The 26609-nt window shown below is 41.1% G+C and overlaps 1 protein-coding gene across 4 annotated transcripts in view; it reads right to left on the reverse strand.

Moving 5' to 3' along the window:
• The window catches only part of LOC110536137 (T-box transcription factor TBX5), a 31172-nt gene extending 11095 nt beyond the window's left edge, over positions 1-20077 (reverse strand). Inside the window, exons 1-7 of one of the 4 annotated variants that reach the window (XM_036935990.2) lie at positions 19879-20077; positions 14509-14639; positions 13604-13698; positions 11400-11519; positions 8135-8282; positions 7508-7660; positions 4444-4535 (exon numbers count right to left, since the gene is read on the reverse strand). In XM_036935990.2, the coding sequence (XP_036791885.1) occupies positions 4444-4535; positions 7508-7660; positions 8135-8282; positions 11400-11519; positions 13604-13698; positions 14509-14631 (731 nt within the window). In that variant the 5' untranslated portion in view covers positions 14632-14639; positions 19879-20077. Of the gene's footprint in view, positions 1-4443; positions 4536-7507; positions 7661-8134; positions 8283-11399; positions 11520-13603; positions 13699-14508; positions 14640-16657; positions 16913-19878 lie in introns of those variants that run through there. The other 3 variants (XM_036935991.2, XM_090190826.1, XM_090190825.1) reach the window with 3 other exon arrangements.
• Positions 20078-26609: the final 6532 nt, after the last annotated feature.

Below are 26609 nucleotides of genomic sequence, written 5' to 3' on the forward strand. Positions count from 1 at the left end.
CTCTCTCTCTTTTTCTCTTCTACACTGGCCTCTCAGCTACCGCAGTGTTATGTAGGGGACAGTGGGCTGTCTCTCTACCTCTCATCCTACCGTGACACACACAAACACACGCTCACGTATGCACACGCACGCACGCACGCACGCACGCACACACACACACACTCTGCTGAGAGATAATATGCTTCTCTAAAAATAAACTCTCAGTAACATGCCACTTCAGATACTCTCCTGTTTCCCTCTTCTCTCACTCTAACACCACAGTCCATCCCCTTTCTTATTTCCTCCTTCCTCACATAGAGCAGTACAGTGACTAATAAAATACCTTTCCAGTCCTCCCTTCTCATCCTCTCTCCTCCTTCTCCTAATCTACAGTCTCTCTCTGAGAGGACATAGAACACTTAACCCCTTAAACTGCTGACATAAAACAGACTGTCCCTTTCAAACGTCTGAGGCTCTGTACTCCAGTACCTTGGATTTGAAATTATACAATGACTCTGAGGTTAAAGTGTAGACTGTCAGCCTGAATTTGAGGGTATTTTCATTCATATCGGGTGAACTGTTTAGAAATTATTAGCACTTGTGTACATAGTTCCCCCATTTTAGGGGACCAAAAGTATTGGGACAAATTCCCTTATATGTGCATTAAAGTAGTCAAAAGTTTAGTATTTGGTCCCATATTCCTAGCACGCAATGATTACATCAAGCTCATGACTCTACTAACTTGTTGGATGCATTTGCTGATTGTTTTGGTTGTGTTTCAGACTATTTTGTTAGCAATAGAAATTAATGGTGAACAATGTATTGTGTCATTTTGGAGTCACTTTATTGTAAATAAGAATAGAATATGTTACTGTAGATGATACCATGATTACAGATAGTGCTGAATTAATTGTAAATAATGATAAGTAGGAAAGTTACAGATGCACATGCAGTACCAGTCAAAAGTTTGGACACACCTACTCATTCAAGGGTTTTTCTTTATTTTTACTATTTTCTACATTGTAGAGTAATAGTGAAGACATCAGAACTATGAAATAACACATATGCAATCATGTAGTACCCAAAAAAGTGTTAAACAAATCAAAATATCTGATGAGTCCAAATGTGAATTTCTTGGTTCCAAACGCTGTGTCTTTGTGAGATGCAGGGTAGGTGAACGGATGATCTCTGCATGTGTGGTTCCCACCATGAAGCATGGAGGAGGAGGTGTGATGGTGTGGGGATGCTTTGCTGGTGACATTGTCAGTGATTTATTTACAGACAGTGATTTATTTAGAATTCACCAGCACAGTGATATACTTAAAATTAAGCAGCATGGCTACCACAGCTTTCGGTAGCGATACGCCATCCCATCTTTGCGCTTAGTGGTATTATCATTTGTTTTTTAACAGGACAATGACCCAACATACCTCCAGGCTGTGTAAGGGCTATTTGACCAAGAAGGATAGTGATGAAGTGCTGCATCAGATGACCTGGCCTCCACAATCACCCAAACTCGTCCCAATTGAGATGGTTTGGGATGAGTTGGAAAAGCAGCCAACAAGTGCTCATTGTGGGAACTCCTTCAAGACTCTTGGAAAACCATTCCAGGTGAAGCTGGTTGAGAGAATGCCAAGCATGTGCTAAGCTGCCATCAAAGCAAAGGGTGGCTACTTTGAAGAATCTAAAATATTAAATATATTTTGTTTTGTTTAACACTTTTTTGGTTACTACATGATTCCATATGTGTTATTTCATAGTTTTGATGTCTTCAATATTATTCTACAATGTATAAAATAGTAAAAATAAAGAAAAACCCTTGAATGAGTAGGTGTGTCCAAACTTTTGACCGGTACTGTATATCATACTCCCCCTCGAAAATGCTAACCTTCCCTGTCATTGTAATGGTGAGAGGTTAGCATGTCTTGGGAGTATGATACTTGTGCGTCTGTAACTTTCTCACGCATCATTATTTAATCCACAATATGGGACCACCCAACTAAATACTAAACTTTTGACTACTTTATTAATACACATACAAGTTAGCTTGTCCCCTAAACTGGGGGAATATGTATAGAAAGTGCTGTAATTTCTAAAGGGTTCACCCAATATGTATGGAAAAACCCTCAAATTAAAACTGTCAGTCTGCACTTTAACATCATAGTCATTGTATTATTTTGTAAAATGTGTCACTGTCCTAATATTTTGGAGCTAACTGTATATGCCCCAATGTGAGCTGGCCCGAACCAACCCCAGTAGCACAGCCCTGGGGTCCTTCCACCCCGCATCTCATGTTTCCTGGTCTTCCACACTGCCATTTTTGCCTGCCCCAACAAGTAGTTAACTAGTCAGTCCCTTCGCCTGTTAGCTACGCTACAGTGCCTTCGGAAGGTATTCAGACCCCTTGACTTTTTCCACATTTTGTTACGTTACAGCCTTATTCTAAAATGTATTAAATTGTTTTTTCCCCTCAACAATCTACACACAATAACCCACAATGACAAAGCAAAAACAGGTTTTTAGAAGTGTATATCATATTTACGTAAGTATTCAGACCCTTTACTGAGTAATTTGTTCAAGCACCTATGGCACCAATTACAGCCTCAAGTCTTCTTGGGTATGACGCTACAAGCTTGGCACACCTGTATTTGGGGAGTTTCTCCCATTCTTCTCTGCAGATCCTCTCAAGCTCTGTCAGGTTGGGTGGGGAGTGTTGCTGCAGATCTATCCAGAGGTCTCTCCAGAGATGTTTGATCAGGTTGAAGTCCAGGCTCTGGCTGGGCCACTCAAGGGCATTCAGAGACTTGTCCCGAAGCCACTCCTGCTTTGTTTAGGCTGTGTGCTTAGGGTCGTTGTCCTGTTGAACCTTCGCCCCAGTCTGAGGTCCTAAGCACTCTGGAGCAGGTTTTCATCAAGGATCTCTCTGTGCTTTGCACCGTTCATCTTTGCCTCAATCCTGAGTAGTCTCTGAGTCCCTGCCGCTGACAAACAACCCCACAGCATGATGCTGCCACCACCATGCTTCACATGGGATGGTGCCAGGTTTCCTCCAGAAATGACGCTTGGCATTCAGGCCAAAGAGTACAATCTTCATTTCATCAGACCAGAGAATCTTGTTTCTCGTGGTCTAAGAGTCTTTAGGTGCCTTTTGGCAAACTCCAAGCGAGCTGTCATGTGACTTTTACTGAGGAGTGGCTTCCGTCTGGCCACTCTACCATAAAGGCCTGATTGGTGGAGTGCTGCAGAGATGGTTGTCCTTCTGGAAGGTTCTCCCAACTCCACAGAGGAACTCTAGAGCTCTGTCAGAGTGACCATCAGGTTCTTGGTCACCTCCCTGACCAAGGCCCTTCTCCCCGGATTGCTCAGTTTGGCCGGGCCGGCCAGCTCTAGGAAAGGTCTTGGTGGTTACAAACATCTTCCATTTAAGGATGATGGAGGCCACTGTGTTCTTGGGGACCTTCAATGCTGCACACATTTTTTGGTGCCCTTCCCAAGATCTGTGCCTCGACACAATCCTGTCTCGGAGCTCTACAGACAATTCCTTTTGACCTCATGGCTTGGTTTTTTCTCTGACATGCACTGTCAACTGTGGGACCTTTATATAGACAGGTGTGTGCCTTTCCAAATTATGTCCAATCAATTGAATTGACCACAAGTGGACTACAATCAAGTTGTAGAAACATCTCAAGGATAATCAATGGAAACAGGATGCATCTGAGCTCATTTTCGAGTCTCATAGCAAAGGGTCTGAGTCCTTATGTAAATAAGGTATTTCATTTAGATAATTTTTAAAAATTTGCAAATATTTCTAAAAACCTGTTTTCGCTTTTTCATTATTATTATTATTATTTCATTGTGTGTAGATTGCTGAGGATTTAAAAACATTTTTTTTTAGAACAAGGCTGTAACATAACACAATGTGGAAAAAGGGGTCTAAATAGTTTCTGAAGGCAATATATACCCAGGCCTGGCCAACATACAGTATAGGTCCAGAGTCAGCCCAAACCCTAGGCCTGTACACCACCCACCAAGGACAGAAAACACCCCTAACAGTCTGGAACAAGAAAAAAACAGATGCTTAACTGTCTCCTCTTCCCCACAGAATCCTCTACTGTAGATCACCAGAGAGAGAGAGAGAGAGAGAGAGAGAGAGAGCAATAGAGAGAGAGAGAGAGAGAGAGCAATACAGAGAGAGAGAGAGAGAGAGAGAGCAATAGAGAGAGAGAGAGAGAGAGCAATAGAGAGAGAGAGAGAGAGCAATAGAGAGAGAGAGAGAGACAGAGCAATAGAGAGAGAGCGAGAGAGAGAGAGAGAGAGAGAGCAATAGAGAGAGAGAGAGCAATGTAGAGAGAGAGAGAGAGAGAGAGAGAGAGAGAGAGAGAGAGAGAGAGAGCAATAGAGCGAGAGAGAGCAATAGAGAGAGAGAGAGAGAGAGAGAAAGAGAGAGAGAGAGGCTGTACTCACCCCTGTATCTTAGCCATGCGGTGCAGCTCCATGTCATCACTGCCTCTGAAGCCCTTAGCGAACGGGTTGTTCTCTATCTTCAGCTGGGTGATCTGACAGGGACACAACATACTTCCTTAGATCACTTAACACCCAGCCCTGTCCTGTGTTGTACTGTATCCTACTGATCCATAAGGAATGTTGGATCTGGACCTGAACAGGGGTGGATTTGGGGACTCTGGATAGCAACATGAACATTTCACAGACCCACATTCTTAGAAAAGAAAGGTGCTACATAGAACCTAAAAGGGTTATTTGACTGTCCCCATAGGACAACCCTTTGAATATCCTGGAAGGTTCCTGGAAGGACCCTTTTGGGTTCAATGTAGAACCCTTTCCACAGAGGGTTCTACATGAACCCAAAAGGGTTCTATCTGGAACCCAAACATGGAACCCATGTTCTGACAGAATACATTTTTTAACCAGCAGAAGATCCCAGTGTAAACTGTTTCCCTAAACAGTCGCCAGGTTTAAATACATCAAGTCAAATATACTGGTTCTTGGAACATTTGGAGTGAAAAATATTTATTTTCACTGCCAACGTCACAGTGGGCTTGGTTTGTGTTTTTCTTGTTAGGCACCGCATGTATTTATCACAATACACGTGTGCTTTTACTATGGAGCTATAATCAATGCCAACAGAAGTGTAATTTGAATTAATGAGTTGAAGTTGAATTTGTGTTCAGAAATGTTATTATTTGAATTCAATAGTTTAAAATGTATTGCAAAAATATAATGATTGAATGCATACATTGAATGTGTATTGCATGTCTTTGTGTGTGTGCGTGTGTGAAAGAGAGAGAGAACTTCTGTGAGTGTAATGTTTACTGTCCGTTTTTATTGTTTATTTCCCTTTTGTATATTATCTACTTCACTTGAATTGGCAAAGTTAACATACAGTTGAAGTCAGAAGTTTACATACACCTTAGCCAAATACATTTACACTCAGTTTTCCACAATTCCTGACATTTAATCCTAGTAAAAACTCCCCATCTTAGGTCAGTTAGGATCACCACTTTATTTTAAGAATGTGAAATGTCAGAATAATAGTAGAGAGAATGATTTATTTCAGTTTTTATTTCTTAAATCACATTCCCAGTGGCTCAGAAGTTTACATACACTCAATTAGTATTTGGTAGCATTGCTTTTACATTGTTTAACTTGGGTCAAATGTTTCGGGTAGCCTTCCACAAGCTTCCCACAATAAATTGGGTGAATTTTGTCCCATTCCTCCTGGCAGAGCTGGTGTAACTGAGTCAGGTTTGTAGGCCTCTTTGCTCACACAAGCTTTTTCAGTTCTGCCCACAAATGTTCTATAGGATTGAGGTCAGGGCTTTCTGACGGCCACTCCAATAACTTGACTTTGTTGTCCTTAAGCCATAACTTTGGAAGTATGCTTGGGGTTATTGTCCATTTGGAAGACCCATTTGCGACCAAGCTTTAACTTCCTGACTGATGTCTTGAGATGTTGCTTCAATATATCCACATAATTTTCCTCCCTCATAACACCATCTATTTTGTGAAGTGCACCAGTCCCTCCTGCAGCAAAGCATCCCCACAACATGATGATGCCACCCGGGTGCTTCACGGTTGGGATGGTGTTCTTGGGCTTGCAAGCGACACCCTTTTTCCTCCAAACATGACGATGGTCATTATGGCCAAACAGTTCTATTTTTGTTTCATCAGAACAGAGGACCTTTCTCCAAAAAGTACGATCTTTGTCCCCATGTTGAGTTGCAAACCGTAGTCTGGCTTTTTTATGGCGGTTTTGGAGCAGTGGCCTCTTTCTTGCTGAGTGGCTTTTCAGGTTATGTCGATATAGGACTCGTTTTACTGTGGATATAGATACTTTTGTACCTGTTTCCTCCAGCATCTTCACAAGGACCTTCTCTGTTGTTCTGGGATTGATTTGCACTTTTCGCACCAAAGTACGTTCATCTCTAGGAGACAGAATGCCTCTCCTTCCTGAGCGGTATGATGCTGTGTGGTCTCATGGTGTTTATGCTTGCGTTCTATTGTTTGTACAGATGAACGTGGTACCTTCAGGCGTTTGGAAATTGCTCCCAAGGATGAACCAGATTTGTGGAGGTCTACAATTTTTTTCTGAAGTCTTGGCTGATTTATTTTGATTTTCCCATGATGTCAAGCAAAGAGGCACTGAGTTTGAAGGTAGGCCTTGAAATACATCCACAGGTACACCTCCAATTGACTCAAATTATGTCAATTAGCCTATCAGAAGCTTCTAAAGCCATGACATCATTTTCTGGAATTTTCTAAGCTGTTTAAAGGCACAGTCAACTTAGTGTATGTAAACTTCTGACCCACTGGAATTGTGATACAGTGAATTATAAGTGAAATACTCTGTCTGTAAACAATTGTAGAAAAAATGACTTGTGTCATGCACAAAGTAGATTTCCTAACCGACTTGCCAAAACTATAGTTGTTAACAAGAAATGTGTGGAGTGGTTGAAAAACGAGTTTTAATGACTCCAACCTAAGTGTATGTAAATTTCAGACTTCAACTGTATGTTTCCCATGCCAATAAATCCCCTTGAATTGAATCGAGAGAGAGAGAGAGAGAGAGAGAGAGAGAGAGAGAGAGAGAGAGAGAGAGAGAGAGAGAGAGAGAGAGAGAGAGAGAGAGAGAGAGAGGAGAACTATGTGTGTATGGTTCCAGCTCTCTGGTGCTGGAACCATAACAGACATCATCAAAGGAAAGGAACAGGTCAGAACTGCCCTGTGAAGTGTTCACACTGGGATGTTATCAGACTTGACATGTTGAATTGAGAACAGTGACCCCGGGGAATAATGAACTGATTCACATGGCAAAAAGATACACCCATAAGACAACTCTGGCCTGCTTTAGCTGCAGCTCAGTTAGATAATCTGCACAACAGGACCTGGATAATTCAACTGTATCTATGACAAAATAATCCAGAAATATCTGATCAAATAATATCAACAAAAATGTGACTTTGTTAATTAACTAAATAATAATGACTTTGTGTTTTCAGTGATTCGGTACCTTGTGGTTCTGGTATGATGTCACAGCGATGAATGAGGTCTCTGAGAACATGTGTGTGCAGAAGGCTGTATTCTTGGAACCAAACCCATTGTGTTCATCTGCTTTGACGATGTGGAGGCGGGGTTGGTATTTATGCATTGAGTTTAATATAATCTGCAATACAGCAAAAACAGAGACATACAGTAAACAGTAAAACACTGAATGCTGTAGCGCCATCCCACTTGTAGAATGATATTCAATAAGGCCACAAAATTGTCTTTCTGTCTCCTCTGGACCCATGCTAGATTGTTCATTTCCAGATGTGTCTCGTTTTGTACCAATTTACTGGGCGTATCTTTGTTGTGGTCCCTCTCTAGTGTGTGTGTGTGTGTGTGTGTGTGTGTGTGTGTGTGTGTGTGTGTGTTCGTTGAGAGACCTAATCCTAATTGATGTGATAGTCCTACCAGGCATGGGTATGAGGCATAAGCTAATGACCCTGAACGTCATTAACATCATTATTGTGGTTACCGCTGTTTTATCAGCAGTGCTATCCATCTTCACACACACGCACGCACGCGAGCACGCGCACACGCACACACACAAACACACACACACACACACACAGGTAGAGATAAGTAAAGGACTGACATGTCCAAAGGGGTCCAGGTGGTTGTTAGTGAGTTTGAGTTTCTGGAAGGAGACAAGCTGGCGTGCCCAGTGGCTTCCAGTGGCTGGAGAGTCAGGGTGGACGTACAACCTCCCTGGCATGGCCGGCTCCGCCTTCCCCGAAACAGACCTGACACACACACACGCACACTGAATTCACACGTTGACAACTCAACCAAATATCAATCACAATAGGACGCTGATGTGAGTGTCAGATGACCCTGCTTTGACCCAGCCCTGCCCTATTCTGCCGCCACTCGTACTGTATGTTTCTCTCTCTCTCTCTATCTCTCTCGCTCTCTCTCTCTCTCTCTCTCTCTCTCTCTCTCTCTCTCTCACACACACACACACACAGTCTGACCCAGCCATGCTCTATACTGTTCCTCTACTGTCACAGGAGACACACAGATCTGACATGCCACGGTGGTGCCTCTGGCTGTATCTATTATTATCTATTCTTATTATTAGACCAACATCCTCCTCACATTTAAACTGCTTTCAACATGAAGAGAGACACAGCTGGCCCACATCAGTGACATCAGAATATGTTAATACCAATCCAGGTGTTAATCAGAGCGATGGATGACGTACAAGCAAATCACAACCATGTGAGCATGAAAGATGTTTCCAAAAATGATCATCCTTGTAGGACAATAAACTAATCTGATATATTTCAAACAGGCAAAATGTTCTGGTTCACATTAAATACACTGCTCAAAAAAATAAAGGGAACACTTAAACATCACAATGTAACTCCAAGTCAATCACACTTCTGTGAAATCAAACTGTCCACTTAGGAAGCAACACTGATTGACAATAAATGTCACATGCTGTTATGCAAATGGAATAGACAACAGGTGGAAATTATAGGCAATTAGCAAGACATCCCAAATAAAGGAGTGGTTCTGCAGGTGGGGACCACAGACCACTTCTCAGTTTCTATGCTTCCTGGCTGATGTTTTGGTCACTTTTGAATGCTGGCGGTGCTTTCACTCTAGTGGTAGCATGAGACGGAGTCTACAACCCACACAAGTGGCTCATGTAGTGCAGCTCATCCAGGATGGCACATCAATGTGAGCTGTGGCAAGAAGGTTTGCTGTGTCTGTCAGCGTAGTGTCCAGAGCATGGAGGCGCTACCAGGAGACAGGCCAGTACATCAGGAGACGTGGAGGAGGCCGTAGGAGGGCAACAACCCAGCAGCGGGACCGCTACCTCCGCCTTTGTGCAAGGAAGAGCAGGAGGAGCACTGCCAGAGCCCTGCAAAATGACCTCCAGCGGGCCACAAATGTGCATGTGTCTGCTCAAACGGTCAGAAACAGACTCCATGAGGGTGGTATGAGGGCCCGACGTACACAGGTGGGGGTTGTGCTTACAGCCCAACACCGCGCAGGATGTTTGGCATTTGCCAGAGAACACCAAGATTGGCAAATTCACCACTGGCGCCCTGTGCTCTTCACAGATGAAAGCAGGTTCACACTGAGCACGTGACAGACGTGACAGTCTGGAGACGCCGTGGAGAACGTTCTGCTGCCTGCAACATCCTCCAGCATGACCGGTTTGGCGGTGGGTCAGTCATGGTGTGGGGTGGCATTTCTTTGGGGGGCCGCACAGCCCTCCATGTGCTCGCCAGAGGTAGCCTGACTGCCATTAGGTACCGAGATGAGTTCCTCAGACCCCTTGTGAGACAATATGCTGGTGCGGTTGGCCCTGGGTTCCTCCTAATGCAAGACAATGCTAGACCTCATGTGGCTGGAGTGTGTCAGCAGTTCCTGCAAGAGGAAGGCATTGATGCTATGGACTGGCCCGCCCGTTCCCCAGACCTGAATCCAATTGAGCACATCTGGGACATCATGTCTCGCTCCATCCACCAACGCCACATTGCACCACAGACTGTCCAAGAGTTGGCGGATGCTTTAGTCCAGGTCTGGGAGGAGATCCCTCAGGAGACCATCCGCCACCTCATCAGGAGCATGCCCAGGCGTTGTAGGGAGGTCATACAGGCACGTGGAGGCCACACACACTACTGAGCCTCATTTAGACTTGTTTTAAGGACATTACATCAAAGTTGGATCAGCCTGTAGGGTGGTTTTCCACTTTAATTTTGAGTGTGACTCCAAATCCAGACCTCCATGGGTTGATAAATTTGATTTCCATTGATAATTTTTGTGTGATTTTGCTGTCAGCACATTCAACTATGTAAAGAAAAAAGTATTTAATAAGAATATTTCATTAATTCAGATCTAGGATGTGTTATTTTAGTGTTCCCTTTATTTTTTTGAGCAGTGTACAATAGACCATGACGTGTGTGCTTGTTGTTGTCTGTGTGTATGACTTCTTAAATTGGAACCTGTCTGAGAAGAAGGCCTCCAACTGGCCACAACTGGACCGAGCTGGAAAACATGTTCACTGAAGTTATTTCACGTCTGTCAAATGGGACAGGGAAATGACAGAGCACCACGGATATTTACAAACAAAGAACCTCCCTTAGAGGGAAATCTACCCACGCACAACAGCGTTCACATTAGACATTAACATAGGTCCTTGTCCTAAACATGACTGAAAATGGGCCATCTGCCTCCCATTGGGCCAGGGGGATCAGCTGAATGAAGTGTCTTTTAGGGTGCAACAGGGCATCATCACGTGACCAGGGAGAGGATGACAGACTCACGCAGCACAAGTGGGTTTAGATCTCCCCTGCAGCCTCATGCTGGTGTGGACCTCAGAGAGACCTGGTCTTTAATCTGCCCGCCACATGAACCCATGGTACTGAGACTGAACCGGTGGTCAGGGACAGGGGGAGTGGAGCGCGGCCAGCAGGCAAACACAGGGAAATAGGGCACAGGGCACAGGGCACGGGGCACGGGGCACGGGGTAGGACTGGGACATCACTGCAGCGTTTTAGTAGGGCTATACATCCACGGCTCTGCTCTGTGTTATATTTCTCTCTCTGTGATGTTGTTAAAATACAGCATATAGCATTTTATCATTTATGTAAATGTAATTCTTATCAGCATAGTTTTATTGGGATTAAATCTCTAATAGGAGAGATGGATATAAGCCTAGCTCTTGGTTTTCTGATACTTTGAAGCTTGAAACTTGACTATTGGGTGTGTTGAGTCAGTTATAGGCTACTAAGCCCAAGTATTTATTTAAGAAGCTCAAGAGATAAACATTAGTTTACATTTAACGCAAATAATACACATCAAGTAGGCTATTTAAATATGCAAAGATGTGATATGAAGCTTGCCATTTATTATCAGCGAACTTGTAGCGGTGGTCATCTGCTGGCACGATATCCATGAGGAGAATGTACTTGCTTTTAGGGTTGAGGCCCGTCACCTTCACCTTGTAGCAGGGGAACATCCGCCTGGCGAGACAGGAAAACCACCGACAGTAAGGAACATAGCAAAAAAAAAAGCAATATCAGTAGGCCTATCACTAAGGCATAACAAACATCGCTGCAGTTGTGAGCAAAAACCGAAACAAAACATACAGTGCCTTGCGAAAGTATTCGGCCCCCTTGAACTTTGCGACCTTGTGCCACATTTCAGGCATTAAACATAAAGATATATAAAACTGTATTTTTTTGTGAAGAATCAACAACAAGTGGGACACAATCATGAAGTGGAACGACATTTATTGGATATTTCAAACTTTTTTAACAAATCAAAAACTGAAAAATTGGGCGTGCAAAATTATTCAGCCCCTTTACTTTCAGTGCAGCAAACTCTCTCCAGAAGTTCAGTGAGGATCTCTGAATGATCCAATGTTGACCTAAATGACTAATGATGATAAATACAATCCACCTGTGTGTAATCAAGTCTCCGTATAAATACACCTGCACTGTGATAGTCTCAGAGGTCCGTTAAAAGCGCAGAGAGCATCATGAAGAACAAGGAACACACCAGGCAGGTCCGAGATACTGTTGTGAAGAAGTTTAAAGCCGGATTTGGATACAAAAAGATTTCCCAAGCTTTAAACATCCCAGGGAGCACTGTGTAAGCGATAATATTGAAATGGAAGGAGTATCAGACCACTGCAAATCTACCAAGACCTGGCCGTCCCTCTAAACTTTCAGCTCATACAAGGAGAAGACTGATCAGAGATGCAGCCAAGAGGCCCATGATCACTCTGGATGAACTGCAGAGATCTACAACTGAGGTGGGAGACTCTGTCCATAGGACAACAATCAGTCGTTATATTGCACAAATCTGGCCTTTATGGAAGAGTGGCAAGAAGAAAGCCATTTCTTAAAGATATCCATAAAAAGTGTTGTTTAAAGTTTGCCACAAGCCACCTGGGAGACACACCAAACATGTGGAAGAAGGTGCTCTGGTCAGATGAAACCAAAATTGAACTTTTTGGCAACAATGCAAAACGTAATGTTTGGCGTAAAAGCAACACAGCTGAACACACCATCCCCACTGTCAAACATGGTGGTGGCAGCATCATGGTTTGGGCCTGCTTTTCTTCAGCAGGGACAGGGAAGATGGTTAAAATTGATGGGAAGATGGATGGAGCCAAATACAGGACCATTCTGGAAGAAAACCTGATGGAGTTTGCAAAAGACCTGAGACTGGGACGGAGATTTGTCTTCCAACAAGACAATGATCCAAAACACAAAGCAAAATCTACAATGGAATGGTTCAAAAATAAACATATCCAGGTGTTAGAATGGCCAAGTCAAAATCCAGACCTGAATCCAATCGAGAATCTGTGGAAAGAACTGAAAACTGCTGTTCACAAATGCTCTCCATCCAACCTCACTGAGCTCGAGCTGTTTTGTAAGGAGGAATGGGAAAAAATGTCAGTCTCTCCATGTGCAAAACTGATAGAGACATACCCCAAGCGACTTACAGCTGTAATCGCAGCAAAAGGTGGCGCTACAAAGTATTAATTTAAGGGGGCTGAATAATTTTGCACGCCCAATTTTTCAGTTTTTGATTTGTTAAAAAAGTTTGAAATATCCAATAAATGTCGTTCCACTTCATGATTGTGTCCCACTTGTTGTTGATTCTTCACAAAAAAATACAGTTTTATATCTTTATGTTTGAAGCCTAAAATGTGGCAAAAGGTCGCAAAGTTCAAGGGGGCCGAATACTTTCGCAAGGCACTGTACTTGTGGTAATTAAATAAATAAATAAAAATGTTAGGCTACAAACATTAATCACAAAAATGTGACTAAATATTTGAAGGTTTAACAGGTCTATAGGTCTAGTAGATAAGTTTTTATATTTTCCTAAATGCTCCTTGGTAATTACCATATAGCCTAAGCCAACGTAAAAAGAGAGAAACAATGTTTGCAAGTTTGTAGGGACACGATTTTAATTCTCAATCTCACCTAATACAAAAAATACATTCAGCAAAGAATAGGCTACTTTTACTTTTTCAAAACATTCCGCACTGATGTCTGAAGATAAAAAATGAAGAGATTATGATAGGCTATTTTACCTTCCCGCTTTAGTGATGATCATCTCCGTTCCAACCTCGTGGAATTTATCCCACAGTTCCCGCTCTTGCATGTATACTTTTATTCCATCCATTCCCTGAGAACAGAGAGAATAGGCGAGATTATAAATATATTCAACATTTAAACCAAAGACCCACTCCCTCCGCCATGAATATCCTACCAATAGGTCTACACAAACTTGTTATTTGAACATTGTAAAAATAACAAATAAATAAAATAAAATAAAAACATGTTGGTCTGTAAAGCCTGCCAATTTATATTGTATTTGATCTTAATGAGACTAGGTCGTATTGGAACAGGTTTATTTTACATTAATAACAATAACAGTGTAAGCCTATGTATTACATGCTGCATACGCCTACATTGTTAAACAGGCTACTTACTGAAGGTTTCACATTTATCCGTCAACAACGATATTTTGACACAGATTTGACCAGAGAGAAGCAGTCAGTCATTCAGTGTTGCTCTGGGCATGTTCTATGTAACCAACCGACAGTTTAGAAACCAAATCTAGGTCATATTCAGCTCCTGCATTCCTAAAACGGACTGTTTGTTTCTGCTTTGACATGACATGGACTCCTACCTAGCTGACTTTAGTTATTATATTGGGGGAATAAACCAATCGTTTAAATTAGTGGCCTAGGCCTATATTATTATGTGAAAAAAAACAGATATCTCTAATAGGCTATAACACCATAGATTATTAGCCTAATAATGACATTATTTTTAATAAGAATTTTTCCATATCACTTAAGGAGAAAAAAATCACCCAATTGTGGGTGATGCAATTACGGTGCATCACTCACAATTTAAAAATAAATGGAAGTGCATCGTTTTTATGTTTAGAACAATTAAACACACACACACGCACACACAAGTTAGTTACCTGCTGTGTGCACGTTGTCTGCGGTGAAGGTGGCGAGCTCAGGGAGCGAGTGTGATTCTCCGGTTTGTTCTCTTTCGGTGAGTCTTTTTCGGTGTCCGCGCGTTCTTGGATGGCGTTAGCCATGACACCACCTGACACCGAGGGACACACGGTCGGGATAGACGCAACACACACACACACACACACACACACACACACACACACACACACACACACACACACACACACACACACACACACACACACACATACACACACTATTATCTGATATTATATTATCAGTCAATACTTTACTATTAGCCTATTAGACCTACTACAGAGGCTATCATTCCATATTCCATTAAGCTAATAGCCAAAGGAGATAGGCCTATATGGATGCTGTATTTTCAGAATCATCGGCCTAGGCCTATACTGTACACTGTGTGTAGAAAACAATAAGAACCTGTCTCCTCCCCTTCATCTACACTGAAGTGGATTTAACAAGTGACGTCAATAATGGAAAACAGCTTTCACCTATTCACCTGGTCAGTGTCTATGTCACGGAAAGAGACGGTGTTCTTAATGTTTTGTACACCCAGTGTATATCCGGATTCAATTATATGCTTAGTTTATCGTCCAAATGAAAAGCGTTCACTAAAGCGTGTATTATAGGCTACATTGAAACGTTGCAAAATAAAGCAAATATGATCTCCAGTAATATATTAATATGTTGACTGTAGAGCTGACAATATTGACTTGAATTCAATGTGCAGCTCAGTCTCATTTCACAGAAAATATGCCAAAATAATAATGCAATTCAAACTAAAACTATACTACCAAATAATCTGATTTATTACTTTTAAAACACGTAAATAAATATGCTCATGCACAAATGGTCTAGATAATCAAATGAAACAAATTAAGAAATCAAATATCAGTAGGCTAAGGCTTTGTGACAAACTATTATTAGGCCATATTGAAAATAATTTAATGATTATGTCACATGGTGGGCATATTAATTAACAACGTAATAATAACAACAATAATATTATCAACAATAACAACAATATTAATCACCACCATCATCATCAAAATCATAATCTAATAACAATCTAATAATGAATAATGTAGTTTATGTATACATACATTTAGGCCTATAAATAATGTATCAATAATAACCTAAGAATAACACTATTTTAGGCTACTAGAAATCAAATATGTTATTAGTAAGCTATACAATGATATGATGCTATAAACTGTGAAAGATCAAGGCACACTGGTAAAAAAAATCATTGTTTTCAATATGTTATTGACTATACCATTTCTAGTGACGCTAAAGGCTCTTTCAATCTGTAAAACTGAAGCGTTACAAATACGCGATAAAATGTAAAGGTAATTTCTGATGGAGCAGAAATATGCAGCGTTTACCGTGAATGCAGTTTTCGCTAAATCAGGAACATTGACTTTAAATCTCAATCACGCTGTAAAACTGCATTTACGCGATGAGACTAAATAGAGCCCAAAATCTAAACAGTGTTTCTAGATGACCGATGAGAGGTCCAGTTTGACTTATTGTAGGTAAAATCCCAGACTGCACATGAATATCTCTCACTGAACAGCACCATATATATATATATATATATACATATATTCATATACTACTTATTTTTCGGTGTATTTTTGTGCTGTCAAATAATGTGGCCAAATCAGCTACTTCTATTTGAATTAGCCTATTTGATAGTATTTTCAAATAACATCCTATAAATAGCCGAAACTATTTACAAATACTTGTTTCCAAAAACACATTATTTCAAATACCCACAGGACCAAACTGGGTTCAAATGCATATAGTATTTAAATATTTGTGTTTAAAATTTCACTTTGAGTATTTTAGTATTTCCTCATGCCAATATTTTTCAAGTGTATTTCCAAATAGGCCTACATTCCAACATTAAACTACTTTTATTTTCAAATAAAAATTATCCAAATACTTATCCTACTTCGAAATGACTTTGAAGTAATGGAAATCCTTACGTGAAATAGTATTTGAACCCAGGTCTGCACTATACATCAACTCTGGACAGGAACGTCATGGAGTCCGCCGTCTAAAGCCAAGCTGCTGAGACTAAACAACACATTCATACTCAAACACTTCTCAAACACTCCTTACTCTTTGGGTGTAGGCCTTATGCGCTGTTCTGTTTCGTCCCTGTAGAACACAGTTCAACGGTCATCCTGGTGTGTGTGTTAAATCAGTGTCCCGAGTCGCTGTGTTACCTATATCCAAAATTCCCACAGGCCCACACTCATGCACTTAAGTAACCGAATGAATTAGAACACTCTGTGAGCAGACCTCCGTCAGTAACGCAGTATACCGTGAATATCATACTGGATTGTAGCCTATGTCTGGACAACCTTTCCTACTACTATCTGACTCTGACCGTTGTCGCAGCCTGGTCGACCCTCAAGAGACCTCGGTGTTCCCGCCTTCCCTCCTCCTCTCTCTCTCTCTCTCCGTGCAGGGGAGCTCTCAGTTTGTCCCTCAAATCAGCAATGATAAGCTCTCTGACAACCGCAAGTGTTCCCATATTTAGGATGCCCTAAATATCAGGAGTCAAAGTAGGCCTATCGATCAAAGTAGGCCTATCACAATGATCAATTTATGTCACTGAAAGATTGGATCAGAAGATGTCCCTCTCTCTCTCTCTCACACACACACACACACACACACACACACACACACGCACACACGCACACACAGTGGCATACATACATGAAATCACGCACAATGAGGTTACAGTACAACAGCACACACACACACACAATGAGAGGGAGATAGAAAATGGGGGGTCGTCGTTTTATGAGGATTTGGTTTGGTTTAATAGCATTAAAGTAGACTACATAATCTCTATTGAAGAGAGGAGTAACAATAAATATATACACAAATGCATTATCTCAGAATATAAATAGCTAAACTAGCCTAGACATGTACAGTGCCTTGCGAAAGTATTCGGCCCCCTTGAACTTTGCGACCTTTTGCCACATTTCAGGCTTCAAACATAAAGATATAAAACTGTATTTTTTTGTGAAGAATCAACAACAAGTGGGACACAATCATGAAGTGGAACGACATTTATTGGATATTTCAAACTTTTTTAACAAATCAAAAACTGAAAAATTGGGCGTGCAAAATCATTCAGCCCCCTTAAGTTAATACTTTGTAGCGCCACCTTTTGCTGTGATTACAGCTGTAAGTCGCTTGGGGTATGTCTCTATCAGTTTTGCACATCGAGAGACTGACATTTTTTCCCATTTCTCCTTGCAAAACAGCTAGAGCTCAGTGAGGTTGGATGGAGAGCATTTGTGAACAGCAGTTTTCAGTTCTTTCCACAGATTCTCGATTGGATTCAGGCCTGGACTTTGACTTGGCCATTCTAACACCTGGATATGTTTATTTTTGAACCATTCCATTGTAGATTTTGCTTTGTGTTTTTGGATCATTGTCTTGTTGGAAGACAAATCTCCATCCCAGTCTCAGGTCTTTTGCAGACTCCATCAGGTTTTCTTCCAGAATGGTCCTGTATTTGGCTCCATCCATCTTCCCATCAATTTGAACCATCTTCCCTGTCCCTGCTGAAGAAAAGCAGGCCCAAACCATGATGCTGCCACCACCATGTTTGACAGTGGGGATGGTGTGTTCAGCTGTGTTGCTTTTACGCCAAACATTACGTTTTGCATTGTTGCCAAAAAGTTCAATTTTGGTTTCATCTGACCAGAGCACCTTCTTCCACATGTTTGGTGTGTCTCCCAGGTGGCTTGTGGCAAACTTTAAACAACACTTTTTATGGATATCTTTAAGAAATGGCTTTCTTCTTGCCACTCTTCCATAAAGGCCAGATTTGTGCAATATACGACTGATTGTTGTCCTATGGACAGAGTCTCCCACCTCAGCTGTAGATCTCTGCAGTTCATCCAGAGTGATCATGGGCCTCTTGGCTGCATCTCTGATCAGTCTTCTCCTTGTATGAGCTGAAAGTTTAGAGGGACGGCCAGGTCTTGGTAGATTTGCAGTGGTCTGATACTCCTTCCATTTCAATATTATCGCTTGCACAGTGCTCCTTGGGATGTTTAAAGCTTGGGAAATCTTTTTGTATCCAAATCCGGCTTTAAACTTCTTCACAACAGTATCTCGGACCTGCCTGGTGTGTTCCTTGTTCTTCATGATGCTCTCTGCGCTTTTGACGGACCTCTGAGACTATCACAGTGCAGGTTCATTTATACGGAGACTTGATTACACACAGGTGGATTAGTCATTTAGGTCAACATTGGATCATTCAGAGATCCTCACTGAACTTCTGGAGAGAGTTTGCTGCACTGAAAGTAAAGGGGCTGAATAATTTTGCAAGCCCAATTTTTCAGTTTTTGATTTGTTAAAAAAGTTTTAAATATCCAATAAATGTCGTTCCACTTCATGATTGTGTCCCACTTGTTGTTGATTCTTCACAAAAAAATACAGATTTATATCTTTATGTTTGAAGCCTGAAATGTGGCAAAAGGTCGCAAAGTTCAAGGGGACCGAATACTTTCACAAGGCACTGTATATTATCGCATAGGCTACCATCCTCCAAAACTATTTGGTGCAGTGAGCGCGAAAATGTCTGGATTACTGACAATCGAGATAATCAACCGGTAGCGCGCATTACCGTGCAGCTCTAGCACAGAGTCAACCGGAGTTGAAAGTTGAAGGGGTCAACGCGAGGTAAACTGGCGTTCGTTTGGACTCGGCTCTCTCCGGTTGGCGAAATGAATTTGACTCTGATTTCCATGAAATAATCCATCCGCAATCACACACACTGAAATAGTCTGTCAGGGCTACATTGCAGATGTAGTCTATTATAATAGCCAAATTGTGTTAAATTATAGACCTGCGTTTGTGTAAGAAATTGTCTTTGTGTAGGCCTAAATAATTATAGCATATAGGCTATTTTATATACTTTTCTCACATTTTCTTGGCTACCGATAATGACTCCATATCCTTGACATTCTTCTTTTATATTCGTTCATGTTCCTCAAAACGGTCATTTTTGACGGTAATAAACTCATTATTACAAGATTTTCACCAGAATTTGGGCTGTTATGTATGCAGTGTCCAGCGCTCTCTAACGCGCAAATTTCCCTTCAACCCAAACATGATTTTCTCAAGTGATAGCCTTGCAGATCATTTAATAATAGTCCCATATTAAGAGTCTTATATTATATGCTTTCATAAATATATGCTAAGTAGAATAGATATCTATTTTTATCACAAATAAAAAGACAAACGACTATAGCCTGTAGGCCATGCACCTCTCCAAAACAGACCAGGTTATTTCAACAATTGTTGTGTCTTACCGTGTTCAGATGTCAGTTCAGCGCTGGGACATTTATAGTCTATTGACTCTATTCGGTCTGTAGGCTACTAGTCTGTCAACAGTCCTCGACGGTCTCATATGAAGCAGTCCATACGTCTGTGCGTTGGGGCATTCATATAGATAATGTGCTGTCATGGAGTGGCATTAGGATTGTGGCTGTTGTGGAGTGGAGATTGTGTGTGGTGAGTTGGGGGGATGCTCTGATAACGGTTTCCGTCGCCACGTACACCACACACGTCACCGCGCTCACACGACTAACCCCCCGTGGACCCGCACGATTTGGTTACACTGTTAATGATCACAGAGATTTGCCTATATAGTCAACATTAGGCCTAGTCTACTGCTACCAATCGGTGGTATTATAAGCATTTCAACTGCCAGAGAAATGGATGGAAATGACCGATGGACAAATATCAACCTGCTATTGATAACTAGGAGATGTGAGGGTGTTTTGCGAATATCAGACAACGACCGTTTCTAAACTTCATGTGCAGCGGAACGCTCTCCTCTCTCTCCTTGCGCCCTCTGACCTGTAGGTGTTCTCTTTCCTCATATGTGAGAGAGAGAGAGACAGCGAGTGAGCGAGAGAGTTAGACCCCTCAATGTCTCAAATCCTAATCCTGCGATAAGAAACAGCAGCCTTAGTTGGTAAGTGTGAGATATAAAACACATTTTTCTCGAAATATTTTATAAAAATGTGTAGAAGATGTATAATTATGTTAAACAAGCGTTTCGAGATAATTGGCCTACACTCGCAGTATATTTATTGAATAGACCTATTTAATTTTTAACTGTCAAGTGATTGTCGTCTTCTTTGGCTGCATAAGTGAACATGTAGGCCTATAATTCACATAATTCAGATTAAATAAAGTCTGATGCTTTGTCACTCAATATGCCTAATGTCAAGGAAAATAGTTATGTCAAATTCAAACTCAAGACCGACTGTTTTAGTTGATTGCTATAATTGTATGTGTCATCTCCTTTTGAATGAACAGGAACGAAAACACTACGCTACAATCATCACGAACAGCAACTGTTCACGAGAAAATGTGTTTGGTTAGATGGTTTGACAAGCGCGTCTGCCGAGGTGCGTGTAGGCCAAAAGGACGCGCATTTCCAATTCACCTTTTTAATAATTCAGATTTAATCAAACAACTGTTAGGCATAATACGAAAACCGTTATTCTTTATAACTTCAATATTACAAATATGTCAGATTGTTATAAACGAATGTAGGGGCCTATCACTAATTTCAAATAGTTAGCCTATTAAACTAGGAATTTGAATCAAGTCCGGGGGTCAAGTGCGGTATATATTAACGATAGACTATATTGTAAGTTTGTATATAATAATGCAATTGGTTAATTTAAACAATCTTATATTGACTGGCAGGGAGTAAAACATCCCATAACCAAGTCAAGCCTTTAAAAATTGAGAAATGTATGGCATATTAGTAATGTCACATTTTTGAAAAACCTTTATATAGACCTGTCTTTTTCCGTCTTCTTTGAGTTTTCTAATACTCATTGAGTGTTGTTTCATAACATAATGTCGTCTCGAGCAATATCTGAAAGACCATGATTTTAAAGAGATGTTAGTTAGGCTTAATTAATGCACTCATAATTGCAGATAATATAGGCTATCCTACATTTCGTCTCTGTCTGTAGCAGTCTAATAGAGTAGACTAACCAGTTTTAGGCTACATTATTTGAAAAAAGGCCATTTAATCAATCAACGATTTATTGACTTGTTCTCACAAAGATTCATCACAAACCTAAGTTGATTGTTTGCTGGGAAAAACTCGACAAACGCTCAACACTTGAAGTTTTCATATTTGAAAATGTTTCATAGCATTACGAGTTACTTTATATGAAATATTCTCAGTTGGAATTGAAGGGGCAATCAGCCGTTGCTGCATCCATTTTTGGACTTATAAATTAATAAAATGTGCCCATTGATTCTTGGAGAATATAATTTATAAATGCATCATGAGTTAAGTTCATTTGTCCTACCCCATCAGAACCCAAATATACGCTTGTTGTCTTCAATGTTTGTAAACAAAGTAAGTGTAAACAAACACTATGGAGAGCTTGAAGGAATTATCATGTTCCACACACACCAACACAGTCATGAAGAAGGCACAACAACGCCACTTCCTTCTCAGGAGGCTGAAAATATTTGGCATGGTCCCTCAGATCGTCAAAAAGCCCTACAGCTGCATCATTGAGAGCATCTTGACTGGTATGGCAACTGATTGGCTTCCAACCGCAAGGCGCTACAGAGGGTAGTGTGTATGACCCAGTACATCACTGGGCCGACCTCTCTGCCATCCAGGACCTCTATACCAGACAGTGTCAGAGGAATGCCCTAAATATTTTCAAAGACTCCAACCACCCAAGTCATAGACTCTTCTCTCTGTTACCGCACAGCAAGTGGTACCAATGCACCAAGTCTGGAACCAAAAGGCTTCTGAACAGCTTCTACCCACAAGCTATAATGGGAATGTGATTTAAGAAATTAAAGCTGAAATAAATCATTCTCTATTATTCTGACATTTCACATTCTTAAAATGAAGTGGTGATCCTAACTGACTTAAGACAGGGATTTTTTTACTAGGATTAAATGTCAGGAATTGTGAAAAACTGAGTTTAAATGTATTTGGCCCCACCTGGGGCGGCAGGTGGTTAGAGCATTGGGCCAGAAACCGAAAGGTTGCCAGGTCGAATCCCCGAGCTGACAAGGTAAAAATATGTTGTCCTGCCTGTGAACAAGACAGTTAACCCACTGTTCCCCGGTAGGCCGTCATTGTAAATAAGAATTTGTTCTTAACTGACTTGCCTCGTGAAATAAAGGTTAAAAAAATAATGTAAACTTTCAACTTCAACTGTATGTATCTATAGGTAGGTATAATGTGACTAGGCAACAGGATAAATCATGAACAGTAGCAGCAACACCCAGTATGTGATGAGTCAAAAGGGTTAGTCATAGACTCTTCTCTCTGTTACCGCACAGTAAGTGGTACCAATGCACCAAGTCTGGAACCAAAAGGCTTCTGAACAGCTTCTACCCAAGCCTTTTGGTTCCAGACTTGGTGCATTGGTACCACTTGCTGTGCGGTAACAGAGAGAAGAGACTATGACTAACCCTTTGACTCATCACATACTGGATGTTGCTGCTACTAGTCATGATCTTAAATCACATTCCCAGTGGGTCAGAAGTTTACATACACTCAATTAGTATTTGGTAGCATTGCCTTTACATTGTTTAACTAGGGTCAAACGTTTTGGGTAGCCTTGACCTCAATCCCATTGGGTGAATTTTGGCCCATTCCTCCTGACAGAGCTGGTGTAACTGAGTCAGGTTTGTAGGCCTCCTTGCTCGCACACGCTTTTTCAGTTCTGCTCACAAATTTTCTATGGGATTGAGGTCAAGGCTTTGTGATGGCCACTCCAATACCTTGACTTTGTTGTCCTTAAGCCATTTTGCCACAACTTTGGAAGTATGCTTGGGGTCATTGTCCATTTGGAAGACCCATTTGCAACCAAGATTTAACTTCTTGTCTTGAGATGTTGCTTCAATATATTCAAGTAATTTTCCTATCTCATGATGGCATCTATTTTGTGAAGTGCACCAGTCCTTCCTGCAGCAAAGCACCCCCACAACATGATGCTGCCACCCCAGTGCATCACGGGTGGGATGGTGTTCTTTGGCTTACAAGCCTTTTCCCTCCAAACATAACAATGGTCATTATGGCCAAACAGTTCTATTTTTGTTTCATCAGACCAGAGGACATTTCTCCAAAAAGTACAATATTTGTCCCAATGTGCAGTTGCAAACCGTAGTCTGGCTTTTTTATGGCAGTTTTGGAGCAGTGTTTTCTTCCTTGCTGAGCGGCCTTCCAGGTTATGTCGATATAGGACTTGTTTTACTTGTATCTTCACAAGGTCCTTTGCTGTTGTTCTGGGAATGATTTGCACTTTTCGCACCAAAGTATGTTCATCTCTAGGAGACAGAATGCGTCTCCTTCCTGACCGGTATGACGGCTGCTTGATCCAATGGTGTTTATACTTGCGTACTATTGTTTGTACAGATGAACGTGGTACCTTCAGGCATTTGGAAATTGTTCCCAAGGATGAACCAGACTTGTGGAGGTCTACAATTCTTTTCTGAAGTCTCGGCTGATTTATTTTGATTTTCCCATGATGTCAAGCAAAGAGGCACTGAGTTTGAAGGTAGGCCTTGAAATACATCAACAGGTACACCTCCAATTTACTCAAATTATGTCAATTAAGCTATCAGAAGCTTCTAAAGCCATGATGGAATTTTCTGGAATTTTCTAAGCTTTTTAAGAAGGCACAGTGTCACGCCCTGACCTTAGGGAGACGTTTTATTTCTCTATTTGTTTAGGTCAGGGTGTGATTTGGGGTGGGAATTCTATGTTGTCTATTTCTTTTGTTTTTGGCCAGTGTGGTCCCCAATCAGAGGCAGCTGTCTATCGTTGTCTCTGATTGGGAATCATACTTAGGCAGCCCTTTCTCCCACTTTCTGTTGTGGGATCTTGTTTTTGTTAGTTGCTGGTTTAGCTCTACAATACTTTACGTGTCGTTTATCTTTCTTGTTTATTTGGTGTTCATTTAATAAATTCAAAATGCATGCCTACCACGCTGCACCTTGGTCTCATTCCGACGACAGCCGTAACACACAGTCAACTTAGCGTATGAAACTTCTGACCCACTGGAGTTGTGATACAGTGAATTATAAGTGAAATATTCTTTCTGTATTGTTGGAAAAATGACTTGTGTCATGCACAAAGTAGATTTCCTAACCGACTTGCCAAAACTATAGTTTGTTAACAAGACATTTGTGGAGCGGTTGAACAATGAGTTTTAATGACTCCAACCTAAGTGTATGTAAACTTCCAACTTCAACTGTATCTACTTCAATTACCTCGTACCCCTGCACATTGACTCGCTACTGGTAACCTGTGTATATGAAGTTATCATTGCCTATTGTGTATTTATTCCTTGTGTTATTATTTTTCTATAATGTTTTTTTCTCTCTCTGAATTGTTTGGAAGCATTTCACTGTTAGTCTACATCTGTTTTTCCGAAGCATGTTACAAATAACATTTGATTTCATTTGAGCCTCAAAACATGGTTTAAATTATGATGTTGATATCATGGATGGTCAGTCCTTGCATCCATAGCTCTGTCTATGAAAGTGAGAGTGGTTACGTTTTTACAGCCCCATCCCTTAGCTGTTTACTGAAACAGGGGCAGAGAGTGCCCTGTTGTTGTTCTTTCTACTGCTGATTGCTGCTTTAAGAATTAAGAGTTATAAAATATAATCTCAGTTGATAAAGTGAAGGCAAGGTATAGGGCCTAAATTATTTCACACTAGTAGGCATGTTCTCTACTCTCCAACGGGGAGAGTATAGAAGCTGAAAAACCAAACAAACTTTACCTCCGGCTCCATTTTAGAACTAACTTCAAGAAGCCGAGAGACAGAAACAGGTGAAAGATGTCTTTTTGTGGCCATGGTTGCACTACACGCTGTCCCATCCTTACTTCTACAGTCCATCCTTATTTATACAGTTCATCCTTACTTCTACAGTTCATCCTTACTTCTACAGTTCATCCTTACTTCTACAGTCCATCCTTACTTCTACAGTCCATCCCTATTTATACAGTTCATCCTTACTTCTACAGTTCATCCTTATTTATACAGTCCATCCTTACTTCTACAGTTCATCCGTACTTCTACAGTCCATCCTTATTTATACAGTTCATCCTTATTTATACAGTTCATCCTTCTACAGTCCATCCTTATTTATACAGTTCATCCTTATTTATACGGTTCATCCTTATTTATACAGTCCATCCTCATTTATACAGTTCATCCTTACTTCTACAGTCCATCCTTATTTATACAGTTCATCCTTACTTCTACAGTCCATCCTTATTTATACAGTTCATCCTTACTTCTACAGTTCATGTCACGGCTGTTGAAGGAAGTTGACCAAGGTGCAGCGTGGTAAGTGCACATTTTCTTTTATTATAAAAAATGACGCCAACAAAACAACAAACGAGAAAACAACCATGCAGCTACAGGCTATGTGGAATAAACAAAAGTCGACCTCCCACAAAGACAGGTGGGAAAAGGGCTACCTAAGTATGGTTCTCAATCAGAGACAACGATAGACAGCTGTCCCTGATTGAGAACCCTAAAACAGAAATACAAATAATAGAACATGCAATACCCACCCCAAATCACACCCTAACCAAACCGAATAGAGACATAAAAAGGATCTCTAAGGTCAGGGTGTGACAGTTCATCCTTACTTCTACAGTCCTTCCTTACTTCTACAGTTCATCCTTACTTCTACAGTCCATCCTTATTTCTACAATCCATCCTTATTTCTACAGGCCATCCTTACTTCTACAGGCCATCATTACTTCTACAGTCCATCCTTACTTCTACAGTTCCTCTTTCAACTCCATCAGGTCTGATAGTAGTAGTTCCCAGAGCTCCAGCACTCAGCAGCCTTGTCCCACACACCTACAGCCAGGCCAGAGGGAGTGTGTGTGTCTGTCTGTGTGTAGGTGCATGTATGTGCATGCCTGGATGTGTGTGTCTGTGTGTGTGCGTGGCAGCAAGGGGTAAGGTCAACCAATTTCTCTGTAAACAATCACATCACACAGGGTTAGTCACA

The sequence above is a fragment of the Oncorhynchus mykiss genome, chromosome 11, assembly GCF_057628025.1.
Source record: "Oncorhynchus mykiss isolate SJ-2025 chromosome 11, ASM5762802v1, whole genome shotgun sequence".
Lineage (NCBI taxonomy): Eukaryota > Metazoa > Chordata > Actinopteri > Salmoniformes > Salmonidae > Oncorhynchus > Oncorhynchus mykiss.